The sequence below is a fragment of the Macrosteles quadrilineatus genome, unplaced genomic scaffold (assembly GCF_028750875.1).
Source record: "Macrosteles quadrilineatus isolate MER2022 unplaced genomic scaffold, UCM_ALF_1.0 Scaffold_3__2_contigs__length_128488019, whole genome shotgun sequence".
NCBI lineage: Eukaryota > Metazoa > Arthropoda > Insecta > Hemiptera > Cicadellidae > Macrosteles > Macrosteles quadrilineatus.
Window position 1 is genome coordinate 47,990,096 of NW_026542596.1, and position 22,544 is coordinate 48,012,639.

Here is a 22,544-nt window from a genome sequence, read left to right on the forward strand (position 1 = left end):
ATATATTTTAATAACATTAGGTTTAACGAGTACCTAGGTTTGCTGCTACAAGGAAACTAATAAAGTGTGTTTTTGAGTAAAATATTGATAGCTTAGTACAAAATAAATAAATTTGCCAAGTTTGATCAAAATATATCCATAAACAAGCAAACTACAACATTTGACAATATTCTCCATAAGAATAACATGGGAATTTTAAATTTACAATTTTTTTTAATTTTCTCCGTTACTAATAATTAAACAAAAATACTTTTATATACTAAATTATTTGTTTTTTAAGCTCTTTAAAAAGGTCTAAAGAGAAATCGGGAAATTTTGTGTTTTGAGGGTCAAAAGTGAGAAAAACCAATTTTTACCCCATAAAACCCCCCGTAAAGCCCCGTTCCCATGGTCCGATCGTGCTGGTTCGCGAACTCATTCAAGTTTATCCCGCTTTACACCTTTAAACCAAATTTCATCAAAATCGCTAATGGCTACTTCCCTCTAGGGAAATTCGCTAAAAAAGATCTTATTATCTTAGAAAATAAATGTGCTAATTTTTATATTTTAGTGGCAATTTAGCCAGGTAAACGGAAATTTGCAGGTTTGCTGTGGCGAGGGTGTGTTAAATATTTTCCATATTAGACAGAAATCTGTGTATTGACATCTGTGCACTTCCAGACGTTCACAAATACGTCCATTTTTACTCTAAAACTGACTACATCGTTGACTGGTATGGAATGCCTACTTCTGTCGATAGCCAAAGGTTATGCGTTTTCCAAAGTGGAGGATGTGTGTCGGGGTTAAATGCCACACTTAGATCAAGTGCTTATCACAGAGATACCGAAAATAAAAGCCATCAGGCTCACACGTGGGCAATCTTTCCACTCGTCAACTATTATATCTTTCTCCTCGCGAATCTCTAAATTTCTCACAATATCAATCAAATGTTTATTCTATACATTGTACACATTTACTCATAATATCAAAGCAGCTTGACAATGTTGAGTTTACAAAAACATGTCAGCGAGGTCTAATTGATTAATTGATACTCTGAGCAAACTGACACGTACTTTTTCCTATTAACTTGACGGGAAAATTGAACATCCTCCTACTGTTAACTGTTGCTGTTATGATCAAAATGACATTGTAAATTATTCATTATTATCTGGTAACACTACGAATTGCAATATGCAGTAACAAAAAATGTGTTTCAATAGTAAAAAGTTTTGTTCTTTGTTGTATTAAAATTAATGCAACCGTTGTAATTGGGAAAAGTGAACTTGGTTTGCTTCTGCAGGTAAATTCTATAATTAGTTTCCTCCTTCTAAAAATCAACAATATTATACGGGTTTTTTCGCAATATTTTTTAACCGTAGTTATTACAGCGTCGAGTAGAGACGGCTATGGGTTATGCCATTTTGTTCATAGTTAAGAGGACTACAACATACAATACAATATTTAAATCAAACCCGTTGCAGCAGCTTATTGTGTAAATAAGATTTTCCACTATTTCTCGAGAAAAACCCCCTTTAAATGTCAAAATTTCAAAAACGAAAAAATCTCCTGGATACACCTGGATTAGTACATACCACATTTCGTCAAAATTTGACCACAGGTGTAGTCAGTAGCTTTACACATCCATATACAAACACGCACAGAACAAAAATTACAAAAAGTTTGAAGAGAATACTACTTTCCCCACCACGGATAGAACGGAACCGGTATGGGTCATAATATAAACAAATGACGTCACTAGCCCGACAGTATACAAGTTTGTAGTAATATTAAATGGAATTGTCACAAAACGTACACATCGGCTGTTGTGGTGATTAGTATAATATTCGGTCCAGTGACGTAATTTCTTTATGCACCACATTGTCTTTGATCTAATATCCGCGATACGAAGAGAAAGGAGAAAGTATGCAAAAACCATCTTCCACTTAGCAAAAAAAAAAAAAAAACAAAAAAAAAAACGTCATGCCTATTTTTATGGGTTGTTTGTTGTTTGTTTATATTTTTAGTCTAGTTTCTGATTGTGATCCTGTTCGGAATTCTGATCACTTTCTCAATGCCGATTTTCCCGCGCGTTTTCAGTTTACTCACGTGGTAACTCCCGCGCTATCATCACCTTGACACAAGGAGGTTATCTCAATGTCCACACTCCACACCTATAAAGCAATACAGCTGATACAACTACGCTCGCCACTTATTTTCAACTGGTCGCCCAGATTAACCTTTTGATTGGTTGATTTATCGTTTGGCTTCGGTCAAGAATTTGTGTCATTGGAACCATTTAGATAAGATCGGAAAATTTATCGTTCCAACACTTGGCAACAATCGTTTTTATTGATTGTTTCGCTTTCGGATTTCGTTGAAAGGACTATTTGTTGTCGTTTGGTTAATGTTACTGGTAATTTGGTCGTTTATACTTAAGGAAATACGTTGAAAATATAACGCACGGAAAAAATTTCGGTTAAACTTTTTATTGGGGAGGCATCTAAATCATTAAGCTATCATGCAAAGTGTTAAAATCCAAGGCCTTAATTCTAAAAAGTTAAGATTTATTTGGTAGGCTATAATTTACTAAATTTGTTAGAAAAAATTAAACTTATTTAAATCCAGACAAATCATTAAGACGTCGTGAGTTAATTTGTAACGGAAAGTAAATAACACGTACAATGCTGATCAAGAAGTTATTTAATTTGTAAATAAAACTACCACAAATAGTAGAATAGTTACTCTATTCCAATGATTCATTTCATTCTAATCTAGAGTATTAATTATTTTTGCACTGCTCATATTTTGCAATTGCTGTTGGTATATTTATTCAGTCAAGGTTTCCATCATGGCCATTTAGTATTACTCTTCCATTTTCAACAAGGTTAATATAGGTATATTTTAATTTTAAATTTGATGAAATAAAAGATTTATACTGTTGCCTCATTTTTGGATATTTTTTATTTAAATGTGATTATTCATTTAAACATATAATCCCTTAAATTACAGTATATCGTTCCAAATCGTCTCTACCACCTCGCAAACACATAACATAATCATACATATCAACCAACCATTGTTTATTTGACGACGGTGGGTTGGCAGCACTGGAGACAGTTCCCGCCGGCAGATCAGCTGACTCATGTTTGGTTGTTGCCATAGCAGACAGCTGACGTGGCGTGGCGACCGGCTGGCGCTTCGCTTCTCAGTTTACCGCAGATTGAGGTTATACAACGGAGGGCGTGTTACTACTCCGTTTAGTGTTTAGTTTACCGTTATTTACGTTCGCGAGTGCTGTCGATTGTTGTGTTGGATGGAACCGCGTAACAAATGGTGTTTTAATCTCACGTCGTGTATGCGAGCGAAACCATTGAGTAAGTGAAGTGCCTTATGTTTGTAACAAGGGAATTAGTGAGGTTAGTTCGTGTAATCCAGTTGTTTTGGTGTGATTAACAGGTTCAGGTTGTAACTGTATTCATTGCATCAATCAAAGCTAACCTATCATCAGCATGGTAGGGATTTTAACTTTCAATGTTCCAAATTAATTAACCACAACATACTTTGTAAAATTATGGAGATCTTCCACAAGTGTTTTTCACTCGCTGATAATGTACTGTGACAGATAGCTGTTTACAGTTTTGACCGATAGATATCAGCACTTGTCGGTGTGAATCTTACTCCAAATTAATTTGAAACCATAGTTCAAAGATTGTTATAATTTCTAATAGACTGCATTTGAATTACCAGCTTATCATATGATCTTTATTCTTTTTGATTACTATTGTTTATGTTTAGTTTCTATTCTATGTTAATGGAATAATACACTTTTTTATCTGATTTATCTTTTATTATGTTATAAAGAGTTACAACAGTTTAGCCTACGTTATAAATTTATCCCACTAAAATTTCAGTTTTGCGCTGTTGTTTGTTGATAGGCTGACAGATAGTTGTTTCCTGTTTTATCCGATAGATTTCAGCGCTTGCCAGAATCTTTTATCGGAATCTAGAATCCCTGACTTGCGCAGTTGTCTAGCTACAGTCGGAGACCCGTTCTCTGCGCTATCTTATCAGTGACCGCGTGTTCGTGTTCGTGTTGTGAGCTCAGTGTTGCCGTGTCTGTGTTGTGTTGTGTGTGATCACGTGTCATGGTGAACCATGGATAAAAGTGGTAAGTGTAGCCTTGTGTGTTTCACCAGTTATGATCGGTGTTTGTTATAGCTTTGTAATAATCTGTATAACGACGAAAGCCAATGAATAATAGGTAGGCCTAATAATAATAATAACAACTAAGGATAGGCCTAGCTGTTTCTTTATAGGACCAATTAATGAAAACCCCAATAGTTTTACTATTAACATCCCAATAAATCAATTTACACCTTTGGGAAGCATATGCAGAAAATTTTTGCGCTAAAATTAATCTTCCTGGTCTTAGAGAATGGACACAGTTGTACCAATATTGTCTCATGAAAAAATTCATAAATATATACATATCTTAAATAAATGATAAATTACTAGAAGTCATATCATGAAAGCCGCTTTACCGTTTATTCTGGATAGTCTATTGATGGTTTAAAATCGTTGGCATTGCGGTTCACTTTTAAGATTCCAAATAAGTTATGAGAACTATTTAGACTATCAGTTGTCCATGTAGTTTGTTACAAGTAGTTTGTTTGTAAGTGTACAGTACCGGCAGTACCTTCATTGCCACCTCTAATGGCTACCTTTCACAGCGTGTGACGTCTTCGCCCAAAGATAAACACACAATAAATAATTATTAACGCTCAATATTTATTGTTGTCTTGTCAATCGAAACTACTGTATTTCTTTCGTTAATGTTCGTGGAAGACACACAAAATCTACAAGTATCAATGTACAACCTTTAACCTTTAACTACAATTAAAACCGGCTGTACTGTCCCTACTTCTATCGCGCCATACGCGGAAGGCTCGAATATATTTACTACCGGTAATTAAATTACACCATTATTTTTGTCTATAATTAAAACCCATTGTATATTCATCGTTAAAGTACTTAACTTCCGCGAACAATTGGCAGCCAGTTTGTTTACGCGGCCGGCCGCTATTCGCAAATTCCAATGAACCCGTGTCGGTCCAGTTCGGTGCCAGTTGGACGCTGTGCGGTATTGTTTGGAGTCAGTTCAGTTCAGTACACTAGTGTAGTCAGTGTATCAGTGTGGTGTCGGTGTGGCGGGTGTGTTATCAACGCGATCAGCTGATCGATACCAGCTGATCCATGGACTACGTGTTTATCATGATGCACAAGCTGGTGCAATGCTTTCGGCAAGCGGCTGCCACCAGCAAGTCTTGTGAGTGTGAAATTGCTAGATTTGAATGCTTGTTTATTGAGTGTACAAAGTGATAGCTGCGAATGTATAATTTATGTGTCTATGCATATAATAGATCAAAAATACAATTTAGGTTTTTAATGACTTGTACAGTTAACAATTGATAGAACAACAGAACATTACATTTCATTGTAGCTTTAACCAGTTTTGAAATAAAAGTAATAAGCTTTAACTTAGCTACAAATAAACTAAATCAGTGACAGATCCCGCTGATTTAAATAAAACATTTTTCTGCCAAATACGCTAGGTTATTGCCAAGCCAGATTGAATAGACAACATTTTCTATGTTGCGGCATGCTTTTTGTCACATCTGTCACGTTAATACAATTAAGTAAGGATTTCTCACGTTAATACAATTAAGTAAGGATTTCGGAAGATGATTATTTGAGTGGCTCAATCATTTATGTCCTTTTTTTAAGACATTGGCTGAAGTTGTTTCTTCAAATGGGATATCTACTTCAGTATACAAAAGTCAATGGTAGGATGTAGTAAAATACCAAGTAGTGTTATTTAGTTTTTTAAAAGCTGCAACCTGCATTGAACGAACATAATGTAGCAAACGTATACGACAGGTTTGTTTACTGATACATGCAAGCAAATGCAATGCGGGGTTTCAACCGCTAGAGTCACTGTTCTAATCTTGTTCATGATAAACAAAAGCCGGTGCACCGAATTAGCACGTGCAGTGTTAAGCACCGCAGTCGCTAAGCGGTCTCCACGCTCCGCTTGAGCTTGGCACGGTAAACACCAAGTTACTTTTAACTCGTCTATTGTGTGAGGAACCAACAAACATAAAACATTCCTAACTACGTTAGAAAAATATACCGTTCGGAATAAAGATGACGATGTACCCACTGATGAATGTATTCAGCTACAAAGACAGCTTAAAGTTTGTTGTTATTTAAGCAAACAGTATCAAAGATTTTCGATCAATAATTTATATTTTCGTATTACAATCTAATGTGAGGGCGAGCGTAAAATGGAATGACATAAACACTGAGCTATTACAACTGAAGGTTAGCACTGAGACGGCAGCTTTGCAAGAATATCTGACCACTGTAATTTTGTTAGATTGATTCCAACTACGGGGTTCGAACCAGCTCATCGCCTCGGTTTTTGTATGTATAATCCCATAAATGCACTAAGAACAAAGTACGTTATCGTTATCCCCTTGTACAAATTGCGGCAAACATCTCGCAGTTCTATCATTCAGTGCTACATTACCTCCAGTTGTATCTCTAGGTCAGTGGACGTGTAGCTTTGTTACCAACTAGGATTCGCTGTGTCTTTGGCCTACGACTTGGGAAAGCTGGGCCCAGCTTCAAACCTTAACAATTCACTTTTCTCAGTGTCGAACTGTTAACATTGTGATCAGAAGGCAAGCATTGTCTACTCCACTATTCAGATAGGCATACCTACATGGGAAACGTGTAAAGTAGAACATAATATAGCACAATTAGGGCCCAATGTTATTATTCACTGTTCAACATATGCATCATCTCTTTTCAGCTGATACACTGTTGTTGTTGTTGCAGACATGGCGACAGCTAGTGTTCAGGAGCTCCAGACGCTCCTGGCCACCAGGGAGGCGCGCATCAGAGAGTTGGAGGCTCAGTTGATACACTGTTGTTGTTGTTGCAGACATGGCGACAGCTAGTGTTCAGGAGCTCCAGACGCTGCTGGCCACCAGGGAGGCGCGCATCAGAGAGTTGGAGGCTCAGTCGCCTGATACACTGTTGTTGTTGTTGCAGACATGGCGACAGCTAGTGTTCAGGAGCTCCAGACGCTGCTGGCCACCAGGGAGGCGCGCATCAGAGAGTTGGAGGCTCAGTCGCCTGATACACTGTTGTTGTTGTTGCAGACATGGCGACAGCTAGTGTTCAGGAGCTCCAGACGCTGCTGGCCACCAGGGAGGCGCGCATCAGAGAGTTGGAGGCTCAGTCGCCTGATACACTGTTGTTGTTGTTGCAGACATGGCGACAGCTAGTGTTCAGGAGCTCCAGACGCTGCTGGCCACCAGGGAGGCGCGCATCAGAGAGTTGGAGGCTCAGTTGCGGCAAAGAGATGAGGAGATCTGCAACCTCCGCTCGCATCTGGACAAGTTCCAGAGTGTTTTCCCCTTCCACGTCAACAACAACCACCTGGACAACGGCATCATCAGGCCCAAGAAGCAGCGCGCCCAGGGGATATCTGCTGAGCCGCAGAGTCTGATCAGCATACAGGAGCTGAGTCAGCAGAAATTCAACACCTTCCCCAAGAGTGACAGGTAGGCAACTTAGATATTCTAGACCTCTAGACATACCAGCTGAAGCACTGGTAACAATGCTCTGAACTCTAGCAAAAATGTTTTGTTCATTTTGAATTTATATTGGTAGTTTTGCCACCTCTAGAGAAGATTGTTTGCTCGTGTTGTCTTCTTGAAAGTCTTTAACGAGAACAGCGAATTTTTAAAACTTTCTCGGAAAAAAATTCATGTAAATAAAACTCGTTTGTTAATGAAACATACAGACTTTATAGGGCAAGATACATCTCTGAATGGTCTATGCAGCAAAACTCTGAACGACCACGTGAAGCAAATGGCAAGTTTTTTTAGTGAAGTTCTTTGTCCGCATACCCACTTTTTGAGACCTCAAAATGAGACTTTAATTTAATGAAATCTGGTTCAGTTGGAGGATTTTCCTCCCCCAATCAGAACATTTAAATTGTGTGTGGATACATTTAGGTCCTTTAGGTACTTCCGAAATCATAAAACATCTAATTTGAACTGTACAATATTTAGAAAAGTATCCTTGTTTAAGATTAATAGAATATTGTTACCTAATAGAAGATTAACAACTAGAATTAAAATTTTATGATTTAATGATTTTGAAGGCCATTGACGTCTATTAAAAAGAAATCCAGAAACATTCACGCGTGTTCACTGATTATCTCGACGTGAATGATGTTTTCTTCTAGATATGAAACCTCATTAACGCCAGCCTCGAGTCGTATTATGTAAACGGTTCGGTCGAATAGCTCTATGTTAATGGTGTGCTAATAATTCTACATGGAGGACCAGTTATTAGGCGGAAGGATAGGTGGAACTACGTGAAAGGTCAGTTGGAGGTTGTCGCCTGAGGCGTTCAGAGGTGGTCCAGAAGGTTGGACCTTCACAACTTGCCCAATAGGACATTCTGGTGTCCATCTGAGATAGATTGTGATCCACTGTATGATTTATTACTTACCTAACCTATCCAACAGTTTCTTCAGAATTGTGAAAAGGAATTAGGCTACATTTGTTATACTTATACTGAAGGAGAAGTCACATTTGTATGGACCACCTGTGGCTAATTTGTTTGCTACAAATACAGAGTTTGATGCAGTAAAAAATGCTACTACTTTATCACAGGATAAACAGGTCTACTACTTATCTAGTAGTTTTTCTTACTTTGTAGGATCAATGAAATGGGGAGTCTTTGACATTTTAGGGATGAGTTCCCGAGAGTTTGATCCAAAAAAAGGTTGCCGTTACCAGTTATATTTTTTTCTTTTTTGTTAGCCATTTGAGTAAAAATTAATAGTTAATAAGATAATGCGGTAGAGTTCAGTACTTTTTCTAATTGTTCTGCATGGAATACTGTCAGGCACTGCCATACCTAATCTTGGCAACCTATTTCGTGCAGTTGAGAGATGATAAGCGCAGTAGACTTTGTAACGAACCTATGACGACATTGTCCCGCGTTTACCCGGAACTCTGAAATATGTTTACTGAGAAAATTCCTAACTGTAGGTGTGACAATCATTTTCTATTGCAACGTTTATTTAAAACTTCTATCTTTGATTTCCACTCATCAAGGGGGTTTCCTTTTGATAAGGAAGTGAGGCAAGATCAGAAAAGAGATTAAAAGTTTCACATTTTTCCGTAGTTAATATCAGCGGGTTTCATCTTAAACGCGTTACTGATGAAGCAAGTAGAAAGCAGCTGGCTTAAGGATATTCTTAAGACATTTCTAATCCTCTTTGAACTTATCACTGCCTTATCTGCAAATCCAATAATTTATTCACAATTTCCTTATGTGACTTCGCCCTCTTCTTGGAATCGGAATTATAGCTCTTCAATAGTCATGTTTTTAATAGTACTTTGGCAAACCCAGAGGAGTGATATCAAACAATCTTGGCTATTTTTGTCCGATCTGATAAGCGACTCAATGTCGTAACAGATTATAGCTATTTTAATTGCTAACTGCGTTGCATTTATTGTATCGTCATTCGAGTTGTCATCGATGGTAAGCGTTTAAACCATTCCAAACTTCTTATTTTTGTTCACGAAATTTCGTTGAGGGTGTTTTTCATTTTGCAGTGAAAAATGTTTTCTCGCTGCCCTTGTAATTTGCATGGTAAAAGCATCATATGCAAAAACAACATTCCAAGTATACAAAAAATAATACATCAATAAAATCGATACAATTAGATCATACAATTAATATACTTCAAATCCCAATTGTACCTTGGCTAATAACAAATTATCACTCGATTCAATGCAAGCGTTTGAATTGTCCTTGGCAAATGAGCTACACGAATACATGGTGCAACAGTAATTTAGCAACCTTTTTAATAATTTCTACTGGTAGCATAAAAAACTCACTGCAATAGTCATGTTATTTTTTATTTTGTAAGCAGACGATGATTTCTCAAGAATTATTCTCTTTGCTAGAGAAACATATACAGCGAACGTATGAAACCAAGTGATCACTAAAAATAATACCTGAATTTCAAAGTAGTCTGAACTTGACAATCTCATATACACTCTGTACATATAGAGATTTTTCGTACAATAATATCAATTTAAATTGAATTGAAACACCATCCGTCTCGGAGGACCAATTTAGTTAAATGTTTATACTTTTAAATTGGTCCACCGAGCCGGATCCTTGGGTGGTTCCATATAAGACATTGTTTCGGCCAATAGCTACCTAACCTTGCTTAGTTGTTCCAAACAATGATATCCTCGCGATCAACCGGCGTAATGAACGCATGTATATGCATGAGCAGCGCGATTCGCGAGCGAGAACCATTAGACCAGGCCTTAATTGGTGGCAAGTGGTGCTAATGTGACCGAACATGCAAATCCGGGCAAAAAACGTTCGTAAGAGGGATTATTAATGTAGATTTCCAAAACCGGACGACACGTGTAGGACGCAACAATGGATTGCTGAAGTTTTGTTTGCCTCATGTTGACACCTAGAAGCTATATACTGGTGATTCAAACAGTGTACTTTAGATGATTGGAACAAAAAAAACATTGGGATTATATAACCTCCTTGGAATGTATAAGGAAAGAAGATGTTCAAGTTTCCAAAGATTATACTCATCAGATCAAGTTTTTACCTAACACCTCACTTAAGTGTTAGAAGTAAAAAAATATGTGTTATGAAAATCGCCATGTTTTTTTTAGAACGTGATAACATTCATTCTCTTGTCAGGAGTACGATGCTTTTGGTTGACTGGTTTAAATTATCTGCTAAGGAAAGTGATTCAAAATCTTACCTTTGTTGCCGCAATAAATTTCCGAATGCTTTTTAGGAGTGTGCTCTAAAAGCGAGTAAAGAAATACATCTTGAGTACGTAGTTGTTTTGCGAAGAACTCATGAAAAAAGTTCATTTTTAGCGAATTTTCTATACAGGGATTACGATATTACTGTAGATCTCACTGGTCTCACTGTAGACTTGGGGCCGATTGTCTTTTTCATACATAATAATGTATATATTTATATTTTATTTTATACACGTTTATGATATTATTTGCTTCTTTGACGGATCGTCAAGAGAGTGGTACACTTTTCTATCTATATCTGTCAATATATATTCCATCTATCCATACTATTATAAAATTGTGGTGGTGTCTGTCTGTCCGGCTGCCACGACTAAAATACTTAACCGATACAACCCAAATTAAGCACAAAGATTGTCCACATACCTAGAAATGTCATAGGACTATTCACTTCCCTGAGTTCCTCTCGGGCTTCGCCCCTTGGATGTCCAGAGTTTTGAGGTGAGGTTTTCAAAGGTAAATACTAATTGGTCTCCATGGAAGCATGAGAAAATTCACAAATTTTGTTCACCTTTGCGTTGACATTTCAATGTAAACAGTCAGAACTGCTAAATGCTCATTTCACAATTTCAGACAGTTGATCCAAAGAAACAAAATAAAATAATTTTTTACACAAATATGTGGTAGGTTTATTTATGTAATTGATTATGGAAATAAAGAAAGATGCTATAACCATAAGTTATGAACATTTTGTTATCGATATATTTTAATGTAAACAGTAGGACAATTACAGTGTATGAAAGCAGTGGATGTAAACTAGGAAATATAAATTTTAAGGTAGAAAAAATAGGAAAATGGTTAAAATAAGATACCTCACATGTTTGGGTTGACTTCTCTGTAGATGGCCATCTTGCTGCTGATTTTTCCTTCACTACTTCTTCTTCTTGTAGTAGGGATAGGCGGGAAATTTAAATGTTTAAATGAAACCTGAATGAGGGTGGTTATGGTTGGTGATGTTGCAACAGGAATGAAAAAAAGGATAAATTAAAATGTCTCTGGGATTTCAGAAATTAAATTAAATTAAATTAAGTCTGGCTCTAACATTTCCGCCCACCAAAAAGGGCTAGTCCTTAGTCCTTTTTCACAAATTAAAACGTAAAATTGTTCAAAATAGAAAAACGCAGTTAAGTAATAGTTCAAAATCGAAAATTAAAGATGTTTGTTTCTTCTAAAAACACAAAATAAAATATCTTCTCAATCTTCTTGAACAACGTAAGTTATTCTAGCGGTAGAGGACACAGTTGAACTACTGGCCTCTGAAGCTGTCCGGTTGGAGTTTTGAGGGAGACGACCCGGACGATGCCGTCTTTACCAGGATGCGTTGCAATGACTCGAGCAGCGGTCCATTTCAAAGGAGGCAAATTTTTGTCTTTAATTAAGACGAGATCGTCAATCTTCAGGTTAGGTTGTTTTAGATTCCACTTGTACCTCTGCTGGAGTTGGTGCAAGTATTCTCGACTCCAGGTATTCCAAAATGATTTTTGAGCTTGTTGGATCAATTGCCATCTGGATAGCCGATTAGAAGGAGTGGTGGAGAAGTCTGCCTGTGGTAGAGCAACTAGCGGCTCGCCTATAAGAAAGTGGCCTGGAGTGAGGATTTGAAATTCATTTGGATCTGGTGAGAGACTGCATAGTGGCCTTGAGTTGAGAATCGCTTCGATTTTGGTTAGAAGTGTTGAAAACTCTTCGAAAGTATAAATTTGATTTCCAATAACCCTCTTAAGATGGTACTTGGTGGATTTGATTCCGCTTTCCCATAAGCCACCAAAGTGAGGGGCTGCGGGTGGATGAAAGTGCCAACTAATGCCAAGGTTAGCAACCTTTGACTGAATCACGTCAGATGAGGGAGGCTTGTAGAGTAAGTTACAAAGATCTTGAAGTTCCCTGTCGGCTCCAACGAAGTTTGTTCCTTGGTCCGAGTAGATGTTCGCACAGAGACCTCTACGTGACACAAATCTATCTAGACATGCCAAAAAGGCTTCAGTGGAGAGTGATGATACCAGCTCAAGGTGAATAGCTTTCGTGCTGAAGCAGACGAACAAACAGACGTAACTCTTCAATATTTGAGGTTTGCGTAGCCTATCTGTTTTTGTCATGAATGGCCCACCAAAGTCCACGCCTACATCAAGAAAAGGCCGTATTGGTTTGAGTCGTGATTCCGGCAAATTGCCCATGTACGGATGAGGTGAATTAGCCTTAAACTTAGTACAAACAAGGCACTTAGATATGCGATGCCTGATTACATGTCGGGCAGAAATTATCCAAAACTGTCTGGAGAGAAGGGATTGGAGAGTCCTTGGACCAATATGCAGATACTTTACATGAAAGTAATCAATGAGGAGATGCGTCAAAGGTGAGTTTTTCGGAAGCAGCATGGGATGTTTAGCATCATAGCCTAGCTGAGCATTCTTCAAACGACCACCTACTCTTAGAATTCCATTAGAATCAAGAAATGGATCTAGCCGCTGAAACATAGGACTAGTTTGTTGTGAATAAATCTTCTTGATTTGATCTTGAAAGTGATAAGACTGCGTGGTTTTCACTAGTGAATTAAGAGAGGCTGTGCGTTCTGCTGCTGAAAGATAGGTTAGGAAAGTTTTTTCTTTACTCTTCTGACAATTATTTATAAATCGTAAAACCCATCCAAAGCATGACTGTAGCTTTCTAAAATCAGAGCTATTTTCAATCAATTCAATAATATGATTTGTAGGTTGTTTAGCAGAGACACATACAGATGACGTATTAGGTCGAAACTCGAGTAAAGACTCTTCTGAAGATAATGCAGGTAACGGTTGAGTAGGCCATGAAGATTGGTCTTCTTGTAGCCAGTCCGGTCCTTGCCACCATAAGGAAGTGTCCAAAATCTCATTAGGAAGCAGTCCTCTTGAAGCGTAGTCCGCAGGATTTGAAGATGTTGTAGTATGTCGCCACTTCGCAGGTACGATGAGAGACTGGATTTCTGCTACACGATTAGCTACAAATGTCTTTAACTGATGTGGAGGAGAGCGAATCCAATGAAGAACTACAACTGAATCAGTCCAGGCAAATGAAGGAATTATTCCAAGTTTAGAGTTGAATATGTCGTGACAGTATATCATAGTTTTGCTTAATAAAGCTGCACCGCACAGTTCTAAGCGGGGAATTGATAATTTCTTTAAAGGCGCAACCTTAGATTTAGCCATTATCAAGTTTGAATGAACTTGGCCATTACTGTCAACGATGCGAAGGTAGACGGCACAGCCGTAGCCTACTTCTGAGGCATCAGAGAATCCGTGGAGTTGAGCTTCGTTATTTCCTGGCGACAGAACTGGTCGGGGAATATTGAGTCGGCTGAGCTGTGGGAGGTTTTCAAAGTACTTGACAGATTGATTAATAATATCAGTTGGAAGGGTCTGGTCCCAATCTAGGCCTAATGTCCAAATCTTCTGAATTAAACATTTAGCCCATAATACCACAGGAGTGATTAGACCAAGAGGATCATAAACTTTTGATACTTGAGATAGCAGACTTCGCTTCGTTGTGGGTAACTGTTCTACATGTACCTCGTAGGAAAACACATCAGAAATAGGATTCCATTTTAGGCCTAACACCTTTATAGAGGGGTTTTCCAACTTGTCATCACGAAAAATCAGTTCCTGATGATGGGTTGGAACATCCTGCAAAAGTTCCTGAGAGTTACTGGACCATTTCCGCAATTGGAACCCGCCTGATTCTAAAAGGCTAATAAGTTCAGTTTCAACCTTTTTTGTTTTCTCTAGGGAGTCCCCTCCAGTGAGAATATCATCTACGAACGTGGAGTTCAGGACGACATCACTTGCCAATGGGTATTGTTCAGAACGTTCAGAGGCAAGCTGACGTAGCGTGCGTAGCGCTAAAAAAGGACTACTACAGACTCCATAACTTACAGTGTTGAGAAGATAGGTCGAGATTTCGTTTTCAGGATTATCTCGCCATAAGATTGCTTGATAGGTTCTGTGCTCTGGATTTACAAGGATCTGACGATACATTTTTTCGATGTCTGTAGTGAAGACATAAGAATGAAGACGGAATAAAGACAAGATTTTACAAATATCAGTTTGTAGCTTGGGGCCTATTAGTAATTCATCATTTAGTGACTTGCCCGATGTAGTCGGAGCTGATGCGTTAAATACAACACGCAACTTAGAGGCAGATGCATTTTTCTTGAAGATGCCATGGTGCGGGATGTAGTAGGCCTCTTTCATAGGATTTGTAACTTTAGTCATATGGCCTAGAGTTTCATACTCTGTTATAAATGCAGAATAGGCTGACTTAAATTCAGGGTTTCGTTTGAATTTCCCTTCTAAGGACAACAAGCAGTTTTTTGCTCGGTTATAAGAGTTGCCAAGGTCTGGTGAATCATTTTTGAATGGCAGATTGACAATGAAACGACCAGATGAGTCTCGTTTAGTTGTTGAAGTAAATATCGATTCACATTGATCATCCTCAGGACTAACCAGACACTTAGTCATTGGGGGTTCTTCTACTTCCCAGAACCTTTTTAAATTGAATTCCAGTGATTCATGATCTAAGAGTGCTAAGTTAGCAGAGACAGTTTGAAACTGGGAAACTGGGACAGAAGTTTCTCCAATAAGTAACCATCCGAAAATGGTATGGAATGCAGTTGGGATTCCGTGAGGAGAATCAAGCCGCCCACCATCAAAGAGTTGTGGGAATAGATCTGCACCTATAAGGAAGTCAATCTTGCTTGGTAGATAAAATTCAGGATCAGCCAAGTCCCAGCCCTGGTAAAACAATCTTACTTTCTCATGAAGTGTGGTTGAAGGAAGTTGAGAAGTAATACGATTTAATACTATAGCATTAGCTTCAAGAATGGGGGTGTCTTGATGTGAAGGCTTCAGAACACATAAAACTATGCCTTTGTTACTCAATACTGAAGTTTCAGATAGGCCTAAAATAGGTTGAATGTGCCGGCGTCGCGGCAGTCCAAGTCGCTGTGCACATGCCTCAGTGATGAATGAACTTTGGCTTCCTGCGTCAACAAGAGCTCTGGCCGATTGAAAATTGCCTGTGGAATCCTGAAGGCGAATAACTGCAGTGCCTAAAAGAACTGTTGTAGAATCAAAGCAATCCTTTTTGGAATTAGAAGCGATATTAGGCCTAGTACATGTTAGCGCGGAAGTAGGCTGTGGCAGAGATGACATTTCCTTAATATCTTCATTACGATCAGATGATGGAGTGTTGTCAGGCTTTGCAGCTGAAGGATTGTTTTCACCTGGATTAACATGAAGTGTAGTGTGGTGATGCCGTTTACACTTAAAGCATGTACGATTGGATTTGCATTTACTTAACATATGAGAATCAGTAAGACAGTTAAAGCAAGCTTCTTTAGATTTAATAAACTCCCATCGTTTGGTCGGAGACAACTGCAAATAAGATGGACAAGAATATACTTTGTGTTCTTTATTACAATATAGGCAGCTTGGTGAAAGCTTGTCTTGATTGTTCGTACTGACATGAAACGATCGTTTGCCTGAAACAACAGTAGTTGGTGATTTGACAGCGTACGGTTTTGAAGTTGATTTAGGTAGGCCAAACTTGGAATTAGAGCGGGAATCCCCAGCGGCTTCCAAGGATTTGCAATGATCTTTCAGAAACTCAATAAAATCAGTGAATGAAGGGTACTCTTTATTGGAATGTTTTCGTTCAAACAGTTGTCTAGTATGTTTGTCGAGGCTTTTTAAAGCAATGTGCAATATGATAAACTCTCCCATATTCCCAGGTATTTGCATGTTTTTTAAGGCTAAAGTATTTTCATTGAGTGTGTCAAGTAAGTTGCGCAAAGGTTTCAGAGACTCAACATGAATTGGGCTTATGCTTAGAATTTCCTCGATGTAATGTGAGGCTAGTAACCTTTTGTTGTCATACCTTTCATTAAGCTGACCCCAAACTAGAGCATAGTTGGTTGAACACAACGGCAAACTTTTCACCAACGTATTAGGCTCTCCTTTGGTACTATTAAGAAGAAAGTGGAATTTTTCTATGTCTGATAGGCTACTGTTGTTATGGACTAGAGCTAGATATATGTCTTTAAAATGTGGCCATTCTTTTAAAGTGCCATCGAAGCTAGGCAGGTTAATTTTTGGGAGCTTAGCTGTTGCAGAACCAAGAGGTTTGGCTTCATTTGCTGGATTGTCATTGGTTGCTGAGGTCGAAAACAATTTTTCTTTCACCGATAAAATGTAGAAATATTTATGATCTGTGGCCTTATTAAGTTCCATCAAGGTTGGCAACTCACTAGTTTCTTTCAGTTGGACATAAGATTTAGCTATGTCGGTTTGGTAACGTTCGAAGCTGTCATGATGAGCCTGTAGCCTTTCACAGCGAACTTTAAATTCTGACACGTCATCTGGTTCTGCATTGATTGTAAGAGCATTAGCTTTAGAATAAAGGTATTCAATCTTTTGGACAATATTGTCCCTTTTATATTTAAGCACTTCGATATCCTTCTTTACTTTGGCATCAGACATGGTTAGATGAACCTAGGCTAACTGTGTAGGTACAAAATATATCACTGAAATATATAATTATTCCAATAAAATCAATAATATTTCCACAATGACAGTTTCGGCTATATATTGTTTAGCCAAAGAGCAAATTGATTGTAATAGGCTAAGTTATTGAGTTTAGGCCTATTAGGTGAACAGGCCTAGACCTTATTTTTGTTTGATCACTTGTTGGAATAGATAGGCCTAATAAGTCACAAATAGCAATAAATCAATGGTGTTCACTTATTCTTAAGTGAAAAGCTTCATTTGTAATTATTTTATTCACAAGAGGAATGAAAAAAGCCTAAAAACCTGGTGCAGGGATAAAAAGATAGTTTTTATCCCAGAATGAGGGATTTATCCCGGAATGAGGGATTTATCCCGCCGTAGGGAAATGTTGATGATTCCTATCCCATAAATGAGGGATTTATCCCTCCAGCCTGTAGCAGGGAAATTTTTGCTTGAAAAATCGGTTTGATTTGATAAATACAAATTAACACTTCTTTAAATCTTGATAAAAGTCCATAAAATGCTTTAAAAAGTTGATTGAACTTGATCTTGATGTTAAATAAATGTTCAGAAGCTTTATTTGCAATAATAACCTAGAACACTAGCCAGACTTAACATGAAAGGATAGGAACATGTTGAAAGAATAGGAGCAAGTTGAAAATTGATTATTATTAGAAAAATATGATAGGATTTTTGAAAATTAATTGATCAGGTTCGAAGGACCAATGAAAGCAGTGGATGTAAACTAGGAAATAGAAATTGTAAGGTGGAAAAATAGGAAAATGAGTAAAATTAAGATACCTCACATGTTTGGGTTGACTTCTCTGTAGATGGCCATCTTGCTGCTGATTTTTCCTTCACTACTTCTTCTTCTTGTAGTAGGGATAGGCGGGAAATTTAAATGTTAAATGAAACCTGAATGAGGGTGGTTATGGTTGGTGATGTTGCAACAGGAATGAAAAAAAGGATAAATTAAAATGTCTCTGGGATTTCAGAAATTAAATTAAATTAAATTAAGTCTGGCTCTAACAGTGTAGATCATACTTTTTTGTAAAAATTTGGCGGCTCTTTCTTTATAAATTCGATCTACTTAACAAGGGTTTGGATTAAGCTGTATAGTACATCCAGAGAGCAAGTACTCTCTGAGTACATCTTCCCGTTGCAAAGCACGGGTACAGCAGCTAGTTGCATGTATATATTCATTATCTAAAAATGTAAAGTGTGTTTATATGTGTATCCGTTAGCAAGACGACCCAAGTAAAAATCATCTGATTTTGGTGAAATTTCGTACAGGGTTTACGAATATTTTAGTGATAATCCAACCAGGTAAATTACAATTTTCTTAGTACTCAGGTTTGCTGCGGCTAGGTATTTTTGTTATCTGTTTGAGTAATATGAATTTTAGCATATTGTATCATCACTACCATGCTAACCATGTGAAGCCTGTACACTACTGCACCAATTGATATACTTTCTCGACAAGTTCAGTGCGTCAGAAGTGTTGGAGAGCAACGACCGAGATTGGTGGTGATCTTGTTCTTATTTTATCCCGAAATAACCGAGGTTGATGATAATAAGAGATCGTGTTCGCAGCGACGGCGCCAACGACTACACAGAACCGCAGACATGGTGTTATTTTATTCAGATTCGCCTTCACCTTTGTAATACAATAAGGTATATCTTGTACCTTTTCAAGTAAAAGGTTTTGTTTTGATATGTATTTGGGACAGGACTGCCATAATAGCAGTTAAACGTATACGTCTGGTGTTTTTCAGGGGTTGTTACGGATATACTCCATCGAGACCAATAAAAAAGGTTTTAACGACGTTCTGGATATGAGATCTATCCTGTATTTAGGTGATATAGTACTTGGACCATAACAAGACTAGGCCTACACAAACCCAACTTATGATGGAAAATTATAAATTACACAGAAGTGAATAGTAGTCAAAGTAATAAACAAATGGTCGCGAAAAAAAGAAATAGTACAAATGAAACAGTGAACACAATGAAAATTGTTGAAATTGTTTTTTACTATTTGCGTTAGATAATTTCTGCAATAAACACTAGGGTGACTCAAACGACGAAACCTTACCTTTGCCAAAAATTATCTCCCAACAAAGATTACGCAAAGATTTAAAGGTAAATGCATCAAGAATCTTTTTCAAGAATCTTTATTGCCGTTGATCCATATAATACAGACATCGACATAGTCAATAAATGAAATACATGACGGTTCTAACATCAAATTGTGCATCAAAATTAATGATGGACAAATTAGAGTCCTTTAATGATCTACCTGGTCTTGTCGCGTTCAATACACGTTCACAGGAGTTTGGTCCGACATAAAGCCATTTTTTTCGCAAGCAAATTTGTTTCGATTGTCCTACAATGGTATATTTGAAGTAGTTGGGAGTGTGTCAAGTAAGAGACAACGTGTTAAACATTGGCCCAGGTATGGTTCGGTCAGTAGACGGTGGTCAGTCTCTTCTGGCTCAGACCCACCTCAACACCTCAGCTATTCCTGGCCAACTGTCCACTACAATCTACAGTTTTAGTGCCCTTGCTAACTTGACACACGTTCTTGATCTTCGTACGTTTCAGTTTCATGTCTGGACCCACTCGGAAAATGTGGAGTAGGTATTGGTGTATTTTGTGAAATCATGTAGGAAGTTTGCGCACTTTGTGAGCCACGAGGTCAAAATTTTCTAAATGAAAAGAATAATCAAATACCCCCGCCGCAGCAAACCTGCAGACTAAGCGAATTTCCATTTGACTGATTGGATTTACACTGAAATGTCTACTTAAAAATATAACATTTATTCCCGATTTAAATAGAATTAGTTTAACAAGTACTTAGGTTTGCTGCATCAGGGAGGGTAAAACAGTTTTTTTTTTTTTTGTAAAATGTTAATAGTTAGTAAGAAATAAAAACATTTTCCAAATTTGATCAAAATTTGTTCATAAACAAGCAAACTACAACAGTTTACTCATTCTCCATAAGAATAACATGGGAATTTTAAATTTACAATTTTTTTGAATTTTCTCCGTAACCATTAGGCGCATAATAACGCTTCAATATACTAAATTATTTGTTTTTTGAAGCTCTACAAAATGGTTTGGAAATTAATTGCTAAATTTTATGTTTTTTGGGTCAAAATTGGGAAAAACCTATTTTTACCCCATAAAACCCCCCGTAAACACCCGTTCCCATGGTCCGATCATGCTGGATCGCGAACTCGTTCGAATAGACGTAGGTTTACACGTTTGTACCAAATTTCATCAAAATCGGATCATTTTTGCTCGAGTTATCGTGCTGACGGACACATATATATATATATATATATATATATATATATGAATTTGAACGGATGGTGTTTTTGGCCTCTAGGGACCTCAAAACGAAAAAAAAAATCGGTCCCGCGTCCAGGTCTTACCATGAGTACTACGGTAATAGCTTATTCCCTATATGGGAAATTCGCTAAAATCAAACTAATTGGCGTAACTCTTAAAATAAAGTAATTACGTCGTAGCTGTGGTGTGGAATGTTTGGTTACTTGAATAAAATTGAGGTAGTATGTAAAGTATTCTAGGCAGACATTTGGTTTTTTTCTGCCACGGAGAAAATTCATCATTCTTTAAAAGATAAATTCAAGATGATGACAGTGCTCGTGGTTCCGTTTGCCGAGTGTAACTTCATGTGTTCATTTAAAAATTCCGCTTGTAATAAAACTAATTGCAAACATTTAAAATAAGAGTCTTCGTGAATCTACTCTGAAGACTACGTTGGTGTTGTTCATGAAATAATCACGTGGATTGGAAAAAAACAATTTAAAGATTTTATGAAGACTTAAACATTGGCAATGAAACAACGGAAATCAGCTTATGTCTGCGTCTATTTTCTACTAGACAGTGTCTGCCAATCGACTACGGAGGATATGCTTGGTCTGTTCATGACAAAGTAAAGAATGCCCTGGGCTAAAAAAATGTTGACACAATTAAAAGGGCAGACTAGGAAGAAGTAGATTGGCAGTGAATGAACCAAGGCCAGCCTCTGTCTGTATGTAGTCTCTACTTTGGAAGTCTCGGCACGTACCTCTGTCTCATTGTCCGGCAAAAACTGACAAAAGCCAGGAGAGGAGCGGCGCCTCCAGCAGACAATCGACACTGAAACAAGAAAGGTCGTCATGAGGGTAGGTCAGAGACGTTGAACATGCGTATAAATAGTAAGAAAGAAATGGTAAAACGTATCCTCTAACACTAGAAACTAGGTACCTATACCGTAAATACTAATGGGTGCTCAGAGAGTCATAGGCGTCCATAAAACTTTTTGACAAGTGGTCAGAGTCTGCGGTACAGAATAAGCCACAGTGAAGAGGAATTCCGGGAAGTCTTCCAATGGAAAATCTTTTAAATTTAGTTCAAAACGGTTGATTTTACGTATTTTTGTACCAAAATTTGCTTTGCCAATCGAACGTTTTCCCATAAGTTTTATTTTTGTTATTTGATAACTTCACTGACTACTTATTACTGTGGCCTCTGCCCCTCTGGTACTCTTCCCAAGTGATACTTGGCCTTCCCAACACAATGCATCAGTTCATCTCTATCTCTCTTGCCTCTTCCTTCTTTCTTATTATTTAACTTTTATATTTTTACTGAACAATCAAAAAATGTGGTTAGTGCATATTATAATTTGATCATGGGAAGGATAGAGCTTCCCCCCCCCACCGTAGTCTTCTATATTATCCGTATGGTGACGGTACAGTAAAGCAGACGTTACGAACTAATAACCTCATCAAACGCCTCAACATGTTAACTCATATGTGTCGCAGAAAGTACGAATATAAATTTTAGACATCATCAGAGCCCTTCTTAATTTTTCGTTCATATTGGGCGCCAAATTGGGAAGTGGAAGTAAAATTCCATTTACTCAGATTATCTTAATCTAAAAATCTAAACTGTGGGTCAAACGTGTTATGACGTAGATTAATATTCTGTTTAATATGAACGAGCCACATTATGTTTGATTTTACGGCCGTGTCGAAGTTTTGCAAATTGATTATCTTCGCTGTGT

The 22,544-nt window shown here is 37.6% G+C and overlaps 1 protein-coding gene across 2 annotated transcripts in view; it reads left to right on the forward strand.

The window, feature by feature from the left end:
• Nucleotides 1–7,315: 7,315 nt before the first annotated feature.
• LOC128989670 (cGMP-dependent protein kinase, isozyme 2 forms cD4/T1/T3A/T3B) overlaps nt 7,316–22,544 on the forward strand; it is a 224,681-nt gene continuing 209,452 nt past the window's right edge. For both annotated transcript variants that reach the window (XM_054411640.1, XM_054411641.1), the window contains exon 1: nt 7,316–7,610. In XM_054411640.1, coding sequence (XP_054267615.1) covers nt 7,318–7,610 — 293 coding nt within the window. In that variant the 5' untranslated portion in view covers nt 7,316–7,317. The remainder of the gene's footprint in view (nt 7,611–22,544) is intronic.